General features: G+C 42.8%; 1 protein-coding gene across 6 annotated transcripts in view; it reads right to left on the reverse strand.

Annotated features, from left to right (window-relative positions):
• The window catches only part of GTF2I (general transcription factor IIi), a 79657-nt gene that overhangs the window by 43613 nt on the left and 13911 nt on the right, over positions 1 to 22133 (reverse strand). For all 6 annotated transcript variants that reach the window (XM_084492921.1, XM_084492926.1, XM_084492923.1 and 3 more), the window contains exons 4-9: positions 11932 to 12066; positions 10736 to 10919; positions 10504 to 10532; positions 9252 to 9300; positions 8442 to 8485; positions 6899 to 6976 (exon numbers count right to left, since the gene is read on the reverse strand). In XM_084492921.1, coding sequence (XP_084349047.1) covers positions 6899 to 6976; positions 8442 to 8485; positions 9252 to 9300; positions 10504 to 10532; positions 10736 to 10919; positions 11932 to 12066 — 519 coding nt within the window. The remainder of the gene's footprint in view (positions 1 to 6898; positions 6977 to 8441; positions 8486 to 9251; positions 9301 to 10503; positions 10533 to 10735; positions 10920 to 11931; positions 12067 to 22133) is intronic.

A 22133-nucleotide genomic window follows, 5' to 3' on the forward strand; every position in this document is an offset into this window, starting at 1 on the left:
GAAATAACAACAACCTTTAAGTCTTTACTTGTTCAGTTTAGCAAAATACAAATTTGAGGGGCTAATGGAAGGTGCTTGCATTTCCTGCACTACTAAACAGTCAGAAAGACTCACATAGAAAAGCAGGTTTTGAATGTTTGTATTTGTGTTAATAAACTAAACTAATTTTAAAGCATCAAACGCTGATGGTTTTGATTTTTTTCAATTATCTTTTAATTAGCTCAGTCTTCTCCCTGTGAGTCAAAATTTATTTCCCCAGCAAACCCTTTCTGACTCTAAAATTTCTACCTACGTTAAATAGACAAAATCAGAAAGGTTGAAAACATTTACAGCACCACAAGTTTGCCTGCTTTTAACCACAACAGCTCTTTTGACTCCACATATGGACTGCTTTACAAAGGCTGCTGCAGAAGCCCAGAAAGTAAAATTACCACCACCAAACCCTCACTGCTGAATGCTTTGGCACTACAGCAGCCAGACTGCAAGAGGGCCCCACCGACTGAGCAAGAGATCATTTCCTACCGCAGAAACAGCACGGGTGTATAAAACTAGCCTAAGTGTGGCAGACAGGAATACCATCCCAGGACTAACTGGAAGGATTTGGAATAGTTGTTCTCATAAACTGAATCACTTCTGCGTTCATTTGCAAATACAGTATGCAGAACATCACACAGCTCCCCAGAAATGGTGGCCATTTAGAGGGAGGTCTAAGAGGATACCTGCAATCAACATTAATAGTTTAACAGGAAAGGCTACTGTTAGCTCACAAGGCAAGTGAACTATTTTAAACTCTATTTCATCCACACAGTGAGAAAAGCTAGAAAAGACTGCTGCCACAATCAGACGATGAATATTTCAGTCTACTAAAAGTACATATATAATCACAGAATCACAGAATTTTCTAGGTTGGAAGAGACCTCAAGGTCATCGAGTCCAACCTCCAACCTAACGCTAACAGCCCTCCACTAAACCATATCCCTAAGCTCTACATCTAAGCTTCTTTTGAAGACTTCCAGGGATGGTGACTCCACCACTTCCCTGGGCAGCCTGTTCCAATGCCTCACAACCCTTTCTGTAAAGAAGTTCTTCCTAACATCTAACCTAAAACTCCCCTGGCTCAACTTAAGCCCATTCCCCCTCGTCCTGTCACCAGGCACGTGGGAGAACAGGCCAACCCCCACCTCTCTACAGCCTCCCTTGAGGTACCTAAAAAGAGCGATAAGGTCACCCCTGAGCCTCCTCTTCTCCAGGCTGAACAAGCCCAGCTCCCTTAGCCGCTCCTCGTAGGACTTGTTCTCCAGGCCCCTCACCAGCTTCGTCGCCCTTCTCTGCACCCGCTCAAGCACCTCGATGTCCTTCTTGTAGCGAGGGGCCCAAAACTGAACACAGTACTCGAGGTGCGGCCTCACCAGAGCTGAGTACAGGGGGACGATCACCTCCCTAGCCCTGCTGGTCACGCTGTTCCTAATACAAGCCAGGATGCCGTTGGCCTTCTTGGCCACCTGAGCACACTGCTGGCTCATATTCAGCCGACTGTCCACCATCACTCCCAGGTCCTTCTCTGCCTGGCAGCTTTCCAACCATTCCTCTCCCAGCCTGTAGCTCTGCTTGGGGTTATTGCGCCCCAGGTGCAGGACCCGGCACTTGGCCTTGTTAAACTTCATGCAGTTGACCTCAGCCCATCGGTGCAGCCTATCCAGATCCTCCTGCAGAGCTTTCCTACCCTCAAGCAGATCGACACACGCACCTAACTTGGTGTCATCTGCGAACTTACTGAGGGTGCACTCGATGCCCTCATCCAGATCATCGATGAAGATATTAAAGAGGACCGGCCCCAGCACCGAGCCCTGGGGGACGCCACTAGTGACTGGCCTCCAACTGGACTTGGCTCCATTTACCACGACTCTTTGGGCCCGGCTATCCAGCCAGTTTCTAACCCAACAAAGCGTGCGCCAGTCCAAGCCAAGAGCAGCCAGTTTCTTGAGGAGAATGCTGTGGGAGACGGTGTCAAAAGCCTTGCTGAAGTCAAGGTAGACCACATCCACAGCCTTTCCCTCATCCACCCAGCGCGTCACTCTGTCATAGAAGGAGATCAGGTTCGTCAGGCATGACCTGCCTTTCATAAAGCCATGCTGACTGGGCCTGATCGCCTGCTTCCCCTTCAAGTGCTGCATGATGACTCTCAGGAGGATCTGCTCCATGAGCTTTCCTGGCACTGAGGTCAAACTGACAGGCCTGTAGTTTCCTGGGTCTGCCCTCCGGCCCTTCTTGTAGATGGGCGTCACGTTTGCTAGCCGCCAGTCGATTGGGACCTCCCCCGATAGCCAGGACTGTTGATAAATGATGGACAGCGGCTTGGCCAGCTCCTCTGCCAGTTCCCTCAGTACCCTTGGGTGGATCCCATCTGGCCCCATCGACTTGTGCACATCTAAGTGCCGTAGTAGGTCACCAACCAGTTCTTCATGGATAATGAGGGCCACATCCTGCTCCCCATCCCCTTCCACCAGCTCAGGGTACTGGGTATCCAGAGAACATCCGGTATTGCCGCTAAAGACTGAGGCAAAGAAGGCATTGAGCACCTCCGCCTTTTCCTCATCTCTTGTAACTAAGTTTCCCCCCGCATCCAGTAAAGGATGGAGATTATTAATATTAAATACTACAACAGGCAATGAAAAAAAAAAAGCTGGAGTACACTGCTGGTGCTCTAGGACACAGGACAAGAAATTCTCATCAAAAGAGTGGGACTTGCAACTGTTAAGGGGGAGCAGGAATAGCACGTGCACTCACTGGACATGCTAAAATATGCCTCCGTGGCCTAAATTTGCTTTTATTTGACCAAACAGTTAGTGTATGCAGGCAGACAGGTGCATCACTTCCTACGAGTTCTTCTGGAATATGCAATTGTTGTATTTTATAGTGCACCAGCACAAAAGCATGCATCCCATTACAGGCAAAAGCATATATTTTTGTGTTTATTCTGTAACTCTTTTTTTTTAAAAAAAAAAAAAAAAAGTGACTAACACAGATTATTTTATGGAACTTGAAGAGCTTTTCCCATCGCTAGAATAGCCAAAAACAAGTAGCGTGATAATAAGATCAAAAAGAGTTCCACCTAGGAAGAGAAGTAGGAAGAAAATCACAAAAATGAATAAAGAAGAAAACTCATGAGGTAAGAATTTAATTCCAGTGCCGCAAGGACAGTGGAGGAAGGATGATCACAAAGGTGCAAAACTTAATTGCTAACACCCCAGGAAGCAGTTATACTAGAAGTAAAATCCTGCAATAAAGTCCTAGGAGCCTAATCTATCCGATTTGTAGGCAGAGCCACGCAGTATCACCTTGCATCAGAAGAAGTGCCAAGCACAGTTACCAGCTAACAGCAACTCTCCTGTGCAACACAAGAGGCTTACAAATTCTTTAACACTCAGACTAAATCTAGGTCTTTTGTGAGCCTTCTGCTGCTTCTTCTCTTTGCTTTCACTTTCCAAAGCTAGGCTGGATGGGGCTTTGAGCAAACTGCCCTACTGGGAGGTGTCCTGCCCATGGCAGGGGCTGGATGGCTGGATGGGCTTGAAGGTCCCTTCCAACCCAAACCGTTCTGTGATCCTACGAACTTCAAGGCACCTGAAGACTTGCATCCATAAAATCCATTGGACATCACGCTTCTGTCATGAAGTGCTTGGTACTTAGTCAGCAAATCGCTCAGTGCTATAAGGGCCATGTCTCCAAAAAACCTTGTTTCAGTCTGTGCTGATGAAGAGCATGTGTTCCCGAGTAATTTTCTTACTATATCCCTGCTTCTTTGGAAATTGAAAAAAAAAAAAAAAAAAAAAAAAAAAAAAAAGATGGATAGCTCAATTCTGTTCTCTTAATTGCTTCAGAGCTGTTCTCCTTTTGGCACTGACAGTATCTTGACCTCATTCTTTTCAATTAAAACCTTTCCAGACAGCTTGGATCTTGTGGATGGCCTTCTAGTAAAAGCTCTGGGCTTTTTACTGACCAGTACGTTTACACATCAGCTAAACAGCCTCCTGAACACAAGGAAATGGGCATGGACACAGATCATAGAATCATAGAATCATAGAATATCCTGAGTTGGAAGGGACCCTTAAGGATCATCAAGTCCAACTCTTGACACCGCACAGGTCTACCCAAAAGTTCAGACCATGTGCCTAAGTTCACAGTCCAATCTCTTCTTAAATTCAGACAGGATGTATGTACTTGTTTCAAGGACACCAAACTAAGAACAGCATTTTAACTAACATCTCCTTTCAGAAAAGCCTTAAAAAATGGTACTTACAGATCAGGTATATACAGGAATGTTATATTTGGAATGCTCCCACATGCTTTATTTAGTCCTGATTTTTTTTTTTACTATCCTTTTCCTCATATAGTCAGTCAAAATCTGGACCTTTCTCCCAAAACATTTTGTCTCTGATGTCAGACAAAGCATTTAATACTGCAGTGACCTTCACATTTGTCCAAGATACTGGAACCAAATCACCCACTGCCACACTGCTACTGCCTACCGATGGAAAACTGCCCCCATACCCGATCAGAACACCCACATGAAATCTCTGGTGGTTAGAAGTTCCCATTTCCTACTCTTCATACAGTGTGCTGCTAACACATCTCTAAATTTAGTAATTCAGTATTAACTCACGGCAACATCCAAATGCTGCAAGGGATTAGCAGATGATAAGAGATGAAGAGAGCGCCTGTCCCCGGCTCTAACTTTGTCCCCTTTGATTAACTGGTAATTTGTGCATGCCACTAAGGCACGCAGGCCTTTGGTGAGCATCCTGGGTTTGTGAGAGGAAGCAGACACTCAGAGAAAAACAATAACTGTGAAATTTCACCAGGAAATCATATTCTCCAGGAGGCCCCTGGCACATTGCTGTTCTCTAACAGTGAAGTTGTTTGTTCTCATAAATCGATAAAGCCAGCTCTTGCTGGAGGGTATTTTTAGTAACAACTATGACCCTAGCCATTTCCCTTTCTTTCTGCAGCATGTGTCTACAAAGGAAATGCTGGGCAGCCAGACCCCGTCCTTCAAAGACACACCTTACTATAACTGTACTTTTCTTAGGTTTACTTCTCTGCGCAGCATCTTCATGCACACTCGAGCCCCTACATCCCTCTTGAATTTATATCCTTCTGCATTTTTTGTACAACTTCTGTTTCATACCTTAGAGTTCAAAGAAATGAAGGGGAAGCTCCTTTCCTTCAGGGGAAGGTGACAACATGACACCGTAATACCTCTCCTGGCTCACAGCACCCCCATCCTTTCTAACAGCACCTTCTGTTTGGTCTCATTTTAAATGTGAGATTGGGAGCGAGGTTAGAGGGATTTATTAACTGAGCAGGTATGATGTTATGTGGCTATCTGAAAAAAAAGCATATTACTTTCCACCAATCAGAATGATTAAATTTAGAGATAGGTAGGGAAAGACGAGAGAAATCCCCCAAGAAACCCACTTTGCTATGGAACCGTACTGTACAAATGGAATTTTTTAGTTCCAGCGTGCTGCACGACAATGGGTTACTGTGCTGTAAGTGGTTTCAGCACAGACGCTCCTCAAACAGGGTCAGATTACACTCCAGGCTACTGGCCAAATTCTGACATTGTTTTTATGCATGAAATGGAAAGCCACAAGGGGATGAAAAGCAAAAGAGATGACAGGGCTTGGCTTTGGAAGTAACAGTGATTAGGATGTCTCCAAAAAGGCATCTATTATTATTGCATTATATAATGCCTGTAAACCCACGGACCTCTGAGGCGAGGCGATTTACAAACACAAAGAAAAGATAATCCTAACCCCAGAGAATTCACCTTTCAGATTCCGCACCAGAGTAGTGATATTTTGGTACACCATATGGTTAAGATCATTCTGAACAATGTTTGTTCCTACGTTACTTAAGACATGCCAGTAAGAGAACACTGATTCTGCAATCCTGTAATTAGTAATTAAAACACGTATTAAAATAATCTCAAGAATTTTTGTGTCTAAACACACAAAAATGCTGTCTCAATAATAAATATTATTACAAAATGAAAGGATGTGCTGTTTTGCCCTTTGCTGTTGAACATACAGTTATCCTTCAGAGAGGCATGACAGCTTTCCTGTTTTTTTGTTTTTGTTTTTTTTTTTTTTTATTGCTCAGACAATTAACCTAACAGCAGATGCAAGCAAGCTGAAATAATACATTCAGGGTTCTACTTATTTTATATTGCCATTTCTATTTAGGTCTTCTTTCTTACTGTTTATTTCAAGCTACAGAAATAATTTCTTATGATTTTCTCTATTCACTCCTGGCTGAGATTAATGTGCAGTATTTCAACTAGATGTGTATAGATGAGGCAAAGCAGCTGAGAAAGATTTAAAAACACACAGTTTTGAAGCTGAGTCATGGACCTCATAGATGTTGCTATTCTTTGTCAACAGAAATCTATCTTGTAACTTCCAAAACATTTTTGACACATATTGGTCCTTCCATACAAGGAAAGTGATTGATACACCATATAATTTACTGAAACTGTAAAGATCCAAGAAGTGCTCTGACCAGTAACATGACATTTTCTTTCCTGTTTAAAGAGACCAGTGGAATTAGTCTGCATACTGGACTCTCAGGATGAAAACAAAGAAACACCTGAAATTTCTCCTTAAGCCCCAAACACACTTATATTGTTGTGCCAACATTGTAGTGAAGAATACTGGAAGACCTGAAGCACAACTTAAATGGAATCCAGCATGGAAATGCTGTATCCTAACAGAGCTAAGTAAGCAGTTACATGTTTAACAGCCGCCAATAAGCAAAAAGAGAGGTACAGAGAGAGTAAGACTTAAGCAATCCACCCATTCAGGAGATAAGCAGGTACAAAAGTTAGCATCATTACCTGGAATATTATACTGATAGTAGTCAGGATCCTCTGACTCCTCCTTTACTGTTACTGTTGACATTTCCAGTGAAATTCCTGCAGAAGCAACAACGGAATCAAATACGGAGACTAATGATAACCAAATTCTTAAAAACTAATAAAGAAATTTAAAAAAAAAAATAAATCACAACAACACCAAGATTCTATCTGGTCTTTAGTCAAAAAAAAAGAAGAAAAAGAAAATACAAGTACTGACACAGAAAATAATTGTTGAGCTAAAACAACAGTAACAAATGACATGCTGATGCTTCAAGTTTCTTGTGTCTGGGTGGTTACCATCAGAAGTGATCGAGTATGAAAGGCTTCCCTACAAACAGGCATCCCTGCAAATTGCTATCTGAGATCTGAAGAATTAAAAATAATGGCCTCCTTGCTTTTTGCCCACTACCAGCAGAAAAAAAAAAAAAGAAAAAAAAAAGGAAAAAAAAAGGTTTTTTAATCTCTTGTGCTAAAAGTACTTCAAGTACTTCTAGACCTACTCCAAGCTCACCCCTCTGTATCCCTAGTTTCAGATAAAGTCCAAATTTTGCTGCTCAAGGCAGCAACAATGACAGGCCTCAACTGCTCTTGGCTTTATCAAAGTGAACTATTTCCCCTGTATGCCTTCCCCCGTTCCCTAAAATGCTTTCAACACACTGGGGCAAAAGAATTACTTCAAACGTCTTGAAAGCAGCACTGGAAAGAAGCTGGTGAAAAGCTCAAGTTGACTCTTCAGTTGTGTTAAGCTAAATATTAACCTTTAAGGGTTACTAAACGCCAAGCTTGAAGTTATGAAGCAAACAGAACTAAACCAAAATACAGGACTAAACAAAAAATCTTGGTTTTGTGCAAAATGCCAAGCAGTGCAGCCCAACCTAACAAAGCAGAAGGTCAGAAGCTTATCTGCAGGCAGACTGGTAGCCTCCCTGGGATCATTCGTGGTTATCTCAAAGCACACACTTCAGCACTGCCCTGCTACCAACCACTCTGCCTTGCAGCAGCCTGTCCTAAGAGCAGGGGAACTTAAGATTGCTTGATTTTAGTTTTTAAAAACAATAAATAACATGCTTTGCTATTTATTTCCATCTTAGCTAGAAAACGGCATTCAGCATTCTGTCATTTTTGATATTCTGGTAATATTATTGTATATAAACTAAGTTTTTCTCTTCACATTAGGGATAAAATGATCTTCAATTAGGACTAAGTAAAGACCTGAGGATCTTCCTCTTCTCCACTTCCAAGTAAACTATTTACAAAGAAATTATTTTAGTCTAAAAAAGTTACAAATCTCCTCCATCTAGAAATGGAAACCTCTAGCCAAGGTAAATAAATAAATAAATAAATAAAAATACATATAAAAACTGCAACTGAAAAGTGGCCATTTTTAAGTAAAGCTTTTCTTTCTCACACATCATGGATCTTTGCTGCTTTTATTGGATTTTCCTTTCATTCCTTAATAGAACCTTCTGAACAGAAACTGATTCATCATTTTTTGCAAATGAGGACAAAATTTTGAACATACCAGAATCCTCATTTGGTTCCGTTTTCACTTGAATAGGAGGACAACTATAAAAATAAACAAAACAAACACTGACATTATAAAAAAAATATATCACATTTCTGGAAAGTTCCTTCAGCTTTACAAGCTGTCTAGTAAAATCAACCTCACTGTATTGTTTTCAAACTAGAAAAACAGAAGTAAAAAGCTTAGCATCTTGGCTTATCTGAATTATCTTTAGGGAACAGGGAGGAATCTCCCGTCCCTACATTCTCAGGATGTGCACAATATTCAGGAGCATTCACCATTTAACAAAAAGTTCACTCAGAGCCACAGAAACAACTGCCATTTTGCTCTGTTTCCACATTAACCAATTTTTGATTTATTCCACATATAATCTCTTCATTGAAGAGTAAATATATATGTACTGGGTTTTTAATTGAGGAGGGGAAGGCAGGAGCATTACAGCTGTTCCCCATCACTGCTGCAGCACACAACAGGACAAACATCCCTGACTGACAGACCGTGAATTAAGAACACTCGCTGGGCTAATTAAACTGAGGGGAAACTTTGCCATCTGTTTAATTCGTAACAGCTTCCCCACAAATAATGGTCAAAAGAAAGAGAAAATTCAACTTCATGCTTTTTATAATCCCATGCAAGCAAAAGTTATCCAAAGGTCAGTTGGACAGAGAAGGCACATTAAGAGAAAGATAAACTATATGAAAACACGCAGTTGGTACCAACATCAAATCATACTACACAAGCTTGTCTGTTTCTCAGTAGATGAAATATTTAAAGACAGGCAAAAAAACTACATTATTTTAAATTCACCTTCCACCTGGAGGTATAATTGAATGTGAAGGATCTGTCATATGAGCTCCTGAAAGTTAAAAGACAACCTTTGAATTTCCTGTTCTCCATTCACCTTAAACACAAATTGAAAATGTAACATTGATTTCACGAAGCAAAAACCTGTTCAAATTTGGCAGGTATGTGCGTATGTTCTCTGTACACAGATACGAAGGATGGATCTCATTAAACTGCATTTAACACCAATATAAAATTACTTCAAATGTGCCTATCAGTATGCTTTTCAGTGCTCTCTTTCACGATTTGAAGTGAAAATCTTGGGAAACAAAGCTAAGCAAATCCTTTATCTAAACTGCTAAAAGGAGGAGGATAGTTTTATAGAGATTCCAGTTTATTCCTAAATTACAGCTACACAAATGGGTTATGTTTTCAAGAAGTCGCTTACCCATTTAAACCTACCTTGCTTTATCAATATAAATATTTAATTACTGGAATCTCTGTAATTCCCTACTCTCTAGTTTTCTTACTAGGCACAGGCAACACATTTCTGATTTTACTAATCAAGCTTCAGTTTCTAGCTGTTGCACATCAGAAAGTGAAACTTTTCTTTTTTGACTACATTCCTATAGAGATTCTGGTAAGCAACATGCTTTATCCTCTTCATAAAACAAATCCTCACATGCACTTCTTGCAACTAAAGCAAAATAATTTCACAGCTGGAACAGGGGAAGGGACTTCTTCAAAGCTAGAAATGAATCTTCAGAGTTCTTAAAGAACTACGTTAGCTCAGATTTTTTAAAATGTATAGGCTTTCATAGAAACTGCAACACCTAACCACTTCAGAAGATTAAATCAATTTTTAAAATGAGATATAAATGCCAAAATCAGCTACATATTGGAATGCAGAGCACAGCAAAGACTAGGCATCTTCTAAAAATGCAACGCACAGCCTTTCATCAGTTCATTTCTCTTTTCCCTAGGATACTATCCAATTCACATTAAATTTAAATTGAGTAAAAGGACAAAGAGCACAATAGAACAAATTTGTCTCTAATTAGTTGCTCCTAGCAGAAAGCATAAAGGAAAAGGTTATAGTTCCAAAAGCGAGTGAGGCAACTCACAGCCTAGGAATTTCCACGAAGTTTGCCTCTTTCTCCAAAAGACCAAATACTGCATTTACACTGCTATCCTGCCATGTACTGGAGAAAATGATGTTGCCTTTTTGAAAGTAAAATTCTAAGCTATTTTTGAACCTGAATAAGTACTAACTTACCTAGGTGTTTCTTTGGCTCTAGGAAAGGCCTGTATGGAAATAAAGGGAAAAACAAACAAACAAAACACATAGCTTTAGCCAAGACATCAGTATTTACTTCAGAGTATATTAAAAAAAAGGCAACACTTCTGCTCAAGCAAAACAGTCTGCAATGTATTTAATTAAAAAATGAATGCAAATTTAAGTACAAAAACTTTAATGGACAGACTAAAAAGAGGAGGCAGCAAATAACCTTTTGATGATAAATGAGATCCCTGACTTGTTTTCCAAAATCCACTTCAGGGTTGAAACATCGTAATTTGCTGGATGTTTAAATGCAAGTCCTTCAGGCAGGCCCTGCACCACCACAGCAGACTGGTCTCTCTGAATCTTCTCGTATGGCACAGGTACTACTGTTGACTTTCCTAAAGCTTTACCTAAAAATAAAATGAGATTGTTACAAGGTCAGAAGGGTGCAAGTTAGCAAAAGGACCTGTGCCTCATAAAACCCACTACTACTTTGGAGAGGACTGGAGAGAAAACAAGGTGCAGATGCAAATCGCTGCAGGAAACCAAGTACTGCACACACCAATATTCAGTGGAACCCACTGAGGTACAGGGGCTTTCTTAAAACAAAACTAAGGGGACTGTACTGTGCAGTAATCCCAAATTATATCCTGCAAAACATTAGAAAAAAAAAACAAAATCCAATGTGTACACTTTGGAATCAGCTAGTAAAAATGAGGCTGTTGTGGTTTAACCCTGCCGGCAGCTCAGCACCACACAGCCGTTCGCTCACACTCCCCCCTCCCTCTCTGGGATGGGGGAGAGAAACGGGAAAGTGAAGCCCGTGAGTTGAGATAAAGACAGTTTAATAAGACAGGAAAATAATAATAATAACAATAATAATAACAATGATGATAATAGTACTACTACTAATAATGTGTACAAACAAGTGATGCACAATGCAATTGCTCACCACCCGCTGACCAATGCCCAGCCTAACCCCGAGCAGTCCGGCCCCCTCCCCCGGCCAGCCACCCCTATATATTGTTTAGCATGACCCCAGATGGGATGGAATACCCCTTTGGCTAGTTTGGGTCACCTGTCCTGGGTCTGTCCCCTCCCAGCTCTTGCTGTACCCCCAGCTTGCCCACTGGCAGGACAGAGCGAGGAGCTGAAAAGTCCTTGGCTTGGTGTAAGCACTGCTCTGCAGCAATTAAAACATCGGGGTGTTATCAGCACTCTTCTCATCATAAGCCAAAACATAGCACCCTACCAGCTACTAGGAAAAAATTAACTCTGTCCTAACTGAAACCAGGACAGAGGCTTCTTATTACCTTAACAGCAGTACAGCTGAAAGGCTAAGACTGTACAATACCTCCTTCCCAAGTGGAATAAAAAATTAGGAATCCAGAACAGGTATTTTGAAGACTTTAAAGCACCCACCATAGCAAAAGCAGAAGAAGTCCTCCACAGACTTTCTGAGCGCTTCCAGTTCCATGATATCCACTGTCAGCCTGTTTACAGATGGTAGAGTCTTTGTTTTCTGCATCTCTGCAGCCCTCTCCTCTTCCGTAACACCTAGAGTTTGTTTATACAAACGAGACAACATAAAATAGCAAGCTACTAAAAAAACGAACAAGTCCCCCCGGTTTAGACTACAGACACTTCAGAGTGACTCCTGCTTTGAAGCTGTAAGAACTTCTTCACCTTAGAGGCAAACGCACTTACCTATGCACACAGACAATGAGTAAATTTAAACTTACACCAAAATTATTTTATTTTCCCTACAACCTTTGTAAATATCACCCTCTGACGTATAAGAATGATTTAGAGACACAACCGAGTAGGCCTTTTTGGGAATGAAGATGTAGAAAACATTGCAAATCCCAGGAGAGTGAAATACAGTAGAAGTAAGAGGCAAAAATGCCAAGAATAAAAGGATTGATACAGTCACCAAGGAAAATTTAAAATGTCTGTGTGGAGTCTCATAGCTCCCTAGCACCGTGCTTGATGTCTCACTCAGCAGCTGTGTTATAACCTGTTTTGTTTATGCTGTTATGTGCTTAACTGGATCTTTTATGGAAGGGATCTGGCTTTTGACACAACAGCTCCTGTGCAGTGCAGCTCTCTCACCTGCTACAAGACATCCAAGCACATCTCTTATTGCTGGATGGCAGGGGCTGCAAACAAGCTGCCACCAACAGAACAGATAAAAAGGAGATTTCAACCCTGAACCTTGTTCTGTTTTCTGAGAAAGTCATTGCAAAAGGAGCAGGGGAGTAACAACGCTTTGAACTTAAACATAAGCGATCTGTTTTAGGCTGCAGCCTCCCCTTCTTATTGCTGGATGCTTAAGATGTTTTACCAAGAATCACCCAGCAAAAAGAGGGGGAAACAACAGATAGATTCCGTGGATGAAAGAGAAAGCAAGGAAGATCTATGTTCCTACATGCAACAGACACAGATCTATGTTCCTAAGTGCAATCAATGCTGAAACTGCATCACGATTTCACCGTGAGCAAGGACGTGAAGCGTGGGGACTGGCATCACCAGCACTGCTCGCAGTGATGTGGTGAACAGGGGCAAACAAACAGCGCTTTGAACTGAGCATAAACGGTTGTGAAATGAACTGGGAGCACTTTCACGGCAAAAAATGCATTTGTCATCTTGAAAACTCATTTCTTCCTTTAAAAAAGAATCGATTCCTTCCTGCAGAGGCCAGATCCTGTGCCCTGGAAACCCATCCCCATGGGACACCGAGCAGCAGCTCAGCACTTCAGGCCCAACTTTTGCTTTCTCTGAGATGCGACAGTGCCTATCATAACAAAAATAATGCAGGAGTAGAATATTATTATTCACCCGTAACACAAGGGCTTAATTAACAACAGTTTATAAGGTTTGCCTGTGGACTAAGGGATTAAAGGTCTTAGTTTCCATGCAGCATGGCTTTTTGGCTTTTTTCACATAATGACTGATTCACTGAAATGCCTTCGTTGTCAGTAGCTCTCTAAAGGGTACTCACACCTTCAAAAAATAATAAGCAAAATAAAAATGACAACAGTGCTCAAACTCCCATTAAAATGAAAAAAAAAAAAAAAGACAAACTTTCCTTCTTATTTGGAAAAAGATTACTGGTTCTTTTTATTACATGATTTTTATCCGATTTTCTCAGGCTGTACAGCTGTTCGCCTCCCTAATCTCTCCTATGCTTGTTGGCCAATTTCAATCAAGTTGGACAAACGAGATCAGGTCTCAAAAGACAGCAAGTTTTCGAAACCTACTGCCCATTTGCCTCCTCCTGGCAGCATGGGCAGGGGCACCTCCGCAGGTCAGAGGCTGCACAAGCTACAAGGCCCTGCAGGAGCTCTTACCGAATTACCAGGGCACAAAGGAGGTTTCGGGCTAGATTTGGGAGAGGGGATGCCTGGAACAGGACTTGGAAGGGAAGATGGATGGGCCAGCTGTATTTATAAGATAAATGGCTCCGTAAGGGTGGGGAAGGTCATGTAGTAAAGAAATGCATTCTCCCCAGCTGGGAGCATACAGCAGGATTAGCCCGTCACTTTGCAAAGTTCAGCAGGACTACACTGGTCTAAGTACAGTAATCCTCATTTTGCAGTAAGCACCTGCATGTGGCTGAGTGCCTCTTACCTCCTGGTGTTCCCCAGGTGTTTGTTACTCAGAACAACCCTCCCAGCCCTCCCTCTTCCCTGCCCAGCCTGCCACAGGGATGGCAAAGACAGCACCCTAGCAGCATGCAGCTGCCTCTACCCTCATAAGGAGAGTATATAATATCTGTATTGATTTATTTTAAGGGCTGAATAGGCTGCTTTGAAAGAAAAGCCCTCCTTTTTTCTGTGACATAGCAACAAACAGAATCTTCAAAACGATAAAATCTCAATTTGTAATTTTTTTTTGGTACTGGGAGCTGATGAAGCTTAACACTTCTCCAGCAAAGGGGCCATCAGCCCTATGGTATGTAAGGCATCTTGTAACAGCAGGAGGGTTTTAATCCCTCAAGTACAGGAAACCAGGAAAAGGCTGTAAGAAGATGAATGTCATCCATGTGCAGACAGCCTCAGAGGCAATTTAAGGCCAACCACTGCACTTTAATGACACTCAGGGACGTGTATTTTAGCGGTGGTGCTGAAGGAAAACTGTATTTTATTAGTGGTGATGAAGGAAAATTGTGCTCCAAAAGTAACTGCAAACAAGCAAAGGGAAAGTGTGTCTATGTAGCTAAAAGCAGTTTGCTTTCTTTCATCCGCCCAGTTCATGTGTGAGCTTTTTAAACCCAGCCAGTTCTACAGTTCAGGAAATTGGGCAATAACCTCAAATTAAAGAAAAATCATTTTATGTTTATCAAAGGATCTCTTCAACCACAAGAAAAGCAGATCACCTGAGGCGGAATTTAGGAGCCAGGGACTATGAAAGAGATCAGCTATCTGCAGTGACTTTGTTTGTTTGCATCTACAGGCAACGAGATGGGTGGTCTCCACCAATGTGTGGCTGTACTTTTAGCAGGTATTTTTTAATTATTTTATTTTAGAAAAGAAGAGTAGTTACTAGCTTCATAAGCCTTAACTGGCTAGCCAGAAAGAAGCATGAAAGGCTTCTGCCAATCACCCCAGCTCTAATAAGGATGCAAAAGAGGCCAGCCAAGTGCTGAAAAAAGCCAGTGAACCAGCACAGAGCTCAGGGCTGGCTAGGGCACGGCTACAGCTGGAGGTGGGGGAAAGGAAAGGTGTCCAGGCTGCCTGCGAAAATTAAAAAAAATACATTTTTAAAAACTTTTAAAATAATTAGACAAGTTATTTTTATTTTAAGAATTTGGGAAAAGGCATAAACTATTTTTTAAATTGAGGGAAACTGCCAGTACTGTAAAGCTTAGTAAAAACAGTAATCCCTAATACTGTGGAGGGAAGGGGGGGAGGCTACAAAGGAGACGATCAGAAAACACAGAGCTGGCCAGGACAGGCAGGCATCCTCTTCAGGTAAAGCCCTCCTGGCAATGTGGGAAGCTGGGGGGAAATAGGAAGAGAAGGAGAACCACAAAGGAGAAAAGTAAAACAGTAAAGCTGGCCACAGGGCAAAGCTAAAAAGGTACGAGGACTAGTCCCATGCCTTTCACAAAAACCTGGATTATTAACGCAGAGTTCAGCTAACGAACACACCAACGTTTAGGAAATGTGCGGCATGGGACAGCTCAAGAATTACATTGTGTGTGTTTCAGGAGGTTAGACAGGAAGGGAATGTGAGCCAAGCCATTTAAGTGATCTGAAACGCAGGCAGCAGTGGCAAAACAGCAGCTCTCGGTAAGGCAGGGGATGATTACTTTGGGTTTTACTGTCACCCAACAGTTGCAGTTACACGCAGTAAGTACTAGAGGAATGTTATCTTTAAATAAAGTAATCTGTTAGTGTGTGATTTATTGTGAATAAACTGCTCAAGTCTTCAGAGTTGGATGCTCTAACTCACAGCTACAATCTGAAAATACAAACCAGAAAGTGATGGAAACAAGTCTCTAAAAAGCTCTTAGGGATTCAAAGAATGAATGCAGTTCTGCTAGGTTATCAAGTAGTTACAACTGCAACTCCTCCAAAGAATAGGGATAGGGGTGAAAACAACCAAAATGTGCACTAGTGCTTCTGATGAACAGAGTGTGATGTAAAAACCTAAGGGACTGGGAAAGCAGAAGCCCAGAGTGCTGGAAGTAGCCAAGATGCCTGCAGGAAGGCATCTCACCTTTCTGGGAGGAACATACAAGGTTTCATGCTTTTTAACGAAAAATGGAAAGGAGACCATACCATGGAACATTTAGCAACCAGGACGCTCCATGTATCATGTTCACACCCTTGGGAGACAGGGACCCCAGAACTAACCCACAGTGCTAACGTTTTACAATCACACATAATCTACCTGGGCACAAAGCAAAAGCACATCTTAGCAGAGAGCTGCCCAGAGAAGGAAAAGGAAATACACAAGAGGAAGTGAGGGGTTATCATGCCCACACCTCTCAAGCAAGAAGGATTATGAAACTGTTCCCAAATTACCTCCAGGCAGAGCCAGCCAGGTTGGCAAAACACCACTAAGAAGGCATGATGCAAAAAGGCATGATGCAACCTGGCTCACAGAGCACAAAACAAACAGGAGAGCACTCACGTGGTCCCCTCTGCCAGCAGGGAAGAGAGGTCTCAGCTCCGAGGCAGCCACACAGGAGTAAATAAGGTATCATACAGTATGGTTACCCAGCCCAGCCATAGTGGTGCTGGTAAATGCGGACGGGCTACAGCCAGTGTGGCCAGGAGCAGCTGTCAGTCTTCTCCCTTCTTGCAATTTGCAAAGTGGAAATTATTCCAAGTCAGCTGCCCAGGAAAAATAAAGGTGGGGGGAGAGTGAAATCTCAAGGACACAGCTGAGAGCTGCAAATGAATGAGCTCCCATGAAGACTGACGGGGAATTGCCTGTTCCAGCAGATATCCGAGCAGAATAAGCATTCAGCAGAGGTTGTTTTGAAGAGGCCACTCCCAAATTGCTGAAAGGAAATCTGGCATGAAAAAAAAAAAAAAAGAGGTCAAATGCTACAGAGGTGTAACACAGCTCTAGCGTGGTAGTAGGAAACATCCCGGTAAGTACAGCCTTAAAATTCTAGTCCAACAGCCTTTTCTGCCGCTATGCTTCCTTTGTAGCATACTAGGAAAGGCAAGAATCCTGGCAGCCCCAGCCCCAAAACCTGCATTTACAACAGGTAACAGATGAGGGATGGCATGCATGCAGCTCCACGGGTGTTTTGTCAGGATTAATCCTCAGCCCGGCTCTTACTGTTTTTCTTTCACTTAGTATTTAAGCCTACGATTTAATGATTCTTTTCTCTTCCAAAATATTCTGTAGCTTCAGGAACAGCAAAAGCCAGGGAAGTCTCAGCTGACCACAGAATAGCTTAGGGCCAAAGAAAACAACTGTGGGAAACCAGTTCCCCCACTGGCGCATCACCATCAAAAAAGAACTGGTATTTTTACATCAGCTGCATTAGTGTCAAGGGATCATCCTCTGAGCAACACAGAAAGATGTCAGCCAGTTACAGAACAGTATTTCCACCATTTGCCCTGGCACACTGATGATTATCCTTTGCATTTTATAACAAGTATGATCGTTAGCAGTTAGAGCCACTAATAATCTCTACTGTTAGAGGAATGCTGAAATAACGTATTAGGCTCTTTGCATACACGTCAGGGGATCCAGGCTGCACTGCAAACATTTTGCTTCGTGGCTGAAAAGCTAACTGTCCTGTTTAGAGACCGTGTCTGAAATCACAGGCATGACAAGCAAGAAATAGATAATAACAAAACATAACCAGGGGTAATCACAACTGTAAGGAAGCCACAAGTCAGCTGCATTTCTACGTGGTTTCCATCATTGCTAGAGCACCCAGACAGAGCCACAGAAGGACTGTGCCCAGCCTGACAGCATTACACACAGCCAGCAGCAAGCTGCAGGAGCAGAGAGCACCTCGGTAGGTTTCATTAAAGATCTTTAAGCACAGGGCTAAAATTAACCCAGAGCTACTGAGTTAACAAACGTTCACGCTGCTGTAGCTTGACTCCCACCCATCATCTCCTAAATACCAGCGCTGTGCGTGCTGTCCTCACGCCTGCAGTATCATCAGCCTGTGCAGCACTGCTTACACTGAAGGTACATAACGATGCACAGACTGGATCAAACACGTAAATAGCTTCATCATTAGACACTGAAAGAAAGCAGCAAAGCTTGCCTGTCAGCTTCAGCATGTTTGAATCTTATACCGGTATCCCATGCACTTCACTCTGCTTGGTTAAAAAAAAACCAAAGTCACGATTTCTTACACCATACTTTTTGAATACCAGCTACGAAAGAAAAAAACAAGGTTCGAGACAAAAATACTGATTTACAAGCTATTTAGATGCCTACAGGTAGATGGCATGGAAACATTCAAAAGCACTACTCCGGATTTTTAAAGCAGCTACATTGCTTTGTAAATCTGGCTCTGTTGCCTCTGCTATTGCCATTATTAGAAGTAATTGCAATGACTGTGGTATAACGAACAATATTGACATGTTTTAAACCTCAATTGCAAGTATTGACTATTGTCTTTCACACAATGCTTATAGCTTGAAAAGAAAATAGTAGCCAGGCAATTTGGAGTACTGGTGCCTCTTGTCACTACCAAACAGTGCACGACAGAGAACAGGCAAACAAATGACAGGAGGAAGCTGCTACATCTAACAGTGGGGCTCGGGGCAGTACTGTCCATCTGCAATTTCCATGGGACATGACTTGAGCCAGTGCCACCAAATCCTCTGTAGGAAAGTCCTCACACAGACAGCAGCTACGGAGCTCCTACTTGCTGCCACTGAGCAGTGCCACCAGTTGTGACAAAAGCAGATCTGGAGCCTTACGATCACCTCGCAGCTGGCCAGGATCTTGGCACTGTGTCCATGATAGCTTGATGCTGGCACAAGCCCTGGTGACCTGGTGAAGTGCACTGAGCACTGCCACTCTGCTGCAGGTATCGCAGCTACAGACACACTGGGTGATTTAATTCAAACATTGAATATATGTCTGTACTCAGAACAGCAGGAGTAGAATTTCTTAAGAAGCCCTAGAAACAGATCAGGAAAGCAAGTAAAGATAGGAGGAAGAACTGAGATAAGAGTCCCAGTACTTCTACTCTGGTGTCCAGTACAGACAGCACTCAGCCTAGCCAACAAAGGGAACACAGAATGCAGACAGAAGCGAGCTGTACCTCTTGGGCATGGCTAGGAGGACACAAGGTCAGGGCGGTGACAGGTTTGCTTTAATGCTGCACAGGAATCTCCAGCCTGTGGGGATGAACAGCGAGGGGGTGACGCAGGCTGATGCTCTCCGGTGTAGGCGTGATGTACAAACCGACTACTCACAGCCCAGCTTTGCACATCCATCCTTGAAGATCGAATGATTGCTCTACAGCATTTTTGTGCATTAGCCACCGTATTAGACAAAGATAAAAAGCTCATTCTCTGTAGCAGGGAGATCCTGCACAGTGAACAGCAGCTTCTGGAGAAGCCAAACCCTCAAATTACGGCAGTCACTGCATGCCTGTAACTGCAGCTACAGGATAGGAAGCCAGCAGCTTCTACTACAAGAACCCCGACACGGTGTAACTTCAGCCAGGTGTGTTCAATCCTCCTTGGACTATGGGGGCAAGTTACTACATAGCCCAGGTATGCTAATTTCAGTTATTCAGAAATCACAGCAGGCCCCTTAGGTCCAACAGTTGACAGTTCAGTTGGAGACTTGCCAGTTTTATTTAAAAAACAAAACACTAAGATCTAGCTTTCCATGGTTCTGTTAGTTTACTTCTCCTTCCCCCCAAACTGCTGATGTTTTAAATTAGTTATAAAGTCAAAGCAGCAAGAGAGCAACGGTCAGAAAACATTTCCCTGGAAATCCTAATGCATTCTACTCACTCAGAGACTGCAGATTCAATGAGAGGTGCCACAGATCTTCAAGTAGGTCCACAATAGCCTAAGTTATGGGACAGGTCATTTTACCTGCCTGGAAAAGATCATGATGGATATCCAAGAGGGAAGAGTAATCCACATTCCACAGATAGTGGTGAGCAAAAGCTGAGCAATCTTTCTAGTAAGACCTTTGGAGCATTGTGGCACAATCATTCATCACAAGCAGGAGAAACAGCTGTGCCCACTAAAACATTCAGATTCTGATCATTCTTGAAGCTACAAGGAGCTTTTGCAGCCTGTGGCTAGCTGGACACAGAGGTACAGGTAAGGAGAGTGCTAGGCCAAAGTCTCCAGCAGGACCTGAAGCAGAACTCTGGCCCACACCAGAGGCATTAAGGTCAGCACGGAATCTGGGGGTCACCAGGAAGAAAAACCAAGGCTCCTAAGAATAAAGGACTTCTCATTCAGGATGAGCTACCCACAGATGCGAGATGGCCCTACCTCAGTGAGCCCAAAGCCCTAGCACCGAAGGATGAAAAGCAGCATGATGGGGACAGCTGACAGAGCTGCAGACCTAGCAGGGCCATGCTTCCATGCTCCCTACACACCAACAGAGCAACGGTACCAGCGGTATGCCAGGGGAGGCTGCTGGGACTCCTGGAGAACAACCAGCTCTTCAGCAGCTGGGAGGGCACACACAGCGCTTTGCTGTTTCTTTCCAAGTGCAGAGCAGATGACCCAAAAGGTGTTTGAGTCAACAAGCTCTCTTAAAGTCCGCTCTGACAGGCGAGCACAACCCAGGGATGAGCTGAGGCCTCTTCTGCTCCCCCCTCCTTTTGTTTTTTAACCCCCCACCAGCTTCATTTGAATGAGAGTGAATTCCACAGGGCTGGTGCCAAACCTTGACCAAACCTCAAGGGAAATAGCCAAGATGACAAAGACGAACATAAGAAGGGAGCAGCACTCCTGAGGCACCCCAGACTTCTGTTCAGGATGGCTGATAACCCAGAGCTCCAAGCACTCAGGCATTTCATCTCGCCATAGGCCGTACAATAAATACACTTCAGCAGGGAACAGCAACTAGAGCAAAGAGGCACTGGTAGGGCAAGAGGTGTATGAGCTTGAGTACCCAAGGTTGTCCAGATTCTGTACGAGCAGGCACTCCAAGAATATCTCCTTTTTACGCACAACAAACTTTCCTTGGCTTAGAATATCTGACACCACAGGTTACCCAAGTTCTGCACACAAGCACATGCAGTTCCGCATTAGGAGGCACACCTGAAACATCTGATTTCACTGAAACACAGGGCTTACGGATACCTTAATTAAGCACAGTTTGGAAGAGTATTATCTGACCCCAATTTAAACAATTAATACCTCTTGCCTGGCTCTTCAACATTTTAGTACACAACACATACTAATATTAAAAGGAAGCATTGCCACAGTCTGTTTCTAACACACTTTAAGGTAACAAGATACATGAGATGTGCACAGTGTTTCCTCCTTCCCCTGCCACTAAGCATTTGGGAATCCATGTGGATGAAAGTCTTTGTGAATGACAGCAGCAGGAAAACAAACTCCAGCTCTGCTGCTCAGTGAACCAGTTTTTCAGCCAGTCCCACATTGCTAGAGAACACCGATGCTGCTTCCTTCACACCCCTCATACGTATCGCAGTTTAGCCCACTAAGTTATACTCATTACTAAGAAGTACACACACAGCAGGTTTGAAGCCTCAGCTTTCCAAATTCTGAGAACTCTTTGTATGTACGTGAACTATACAAAGGAACTATAGGAAAAGTGGGAATGAAGCAGTACTGAGAGGCACACACTGGCTTGTCACAAGAGAGAAGTCAGACACAGCTTAGTAACTACACTTGCTTCCGTACTTCAGAAGAAAGATCCAGACAAGTCGATACCAAGTCCTTGGAACATGTGCTGCTGACAATATTGAGAATGACACCACAGCTGAAATTATACAGGTTTTACAGCAAACTAAAAAACCTCTTGGAAGCCTTTATATTAATCACAAAAGAATAAGGGCACCACTACAGCTTATTAACAGAACACAGAGAACCACAGATGGATTTTTCTGAAAAAATTAATAAAATTGAAACCACCATCATCTACTGCTAAATTCCATATTTAGCTGAAGAAACAAAGGTGTG

Source organism: Aythya ferina (genome assembly GCF_964211825.1).
Source record: "Aythya ferina genome assembly, chromosome: 19".
NCBI classification, from domain to species: Eukaryota; Metazoa; Chordata; class Aves; order Anseriformes; family Anatidae; genus Aythya; species Aythya ferina.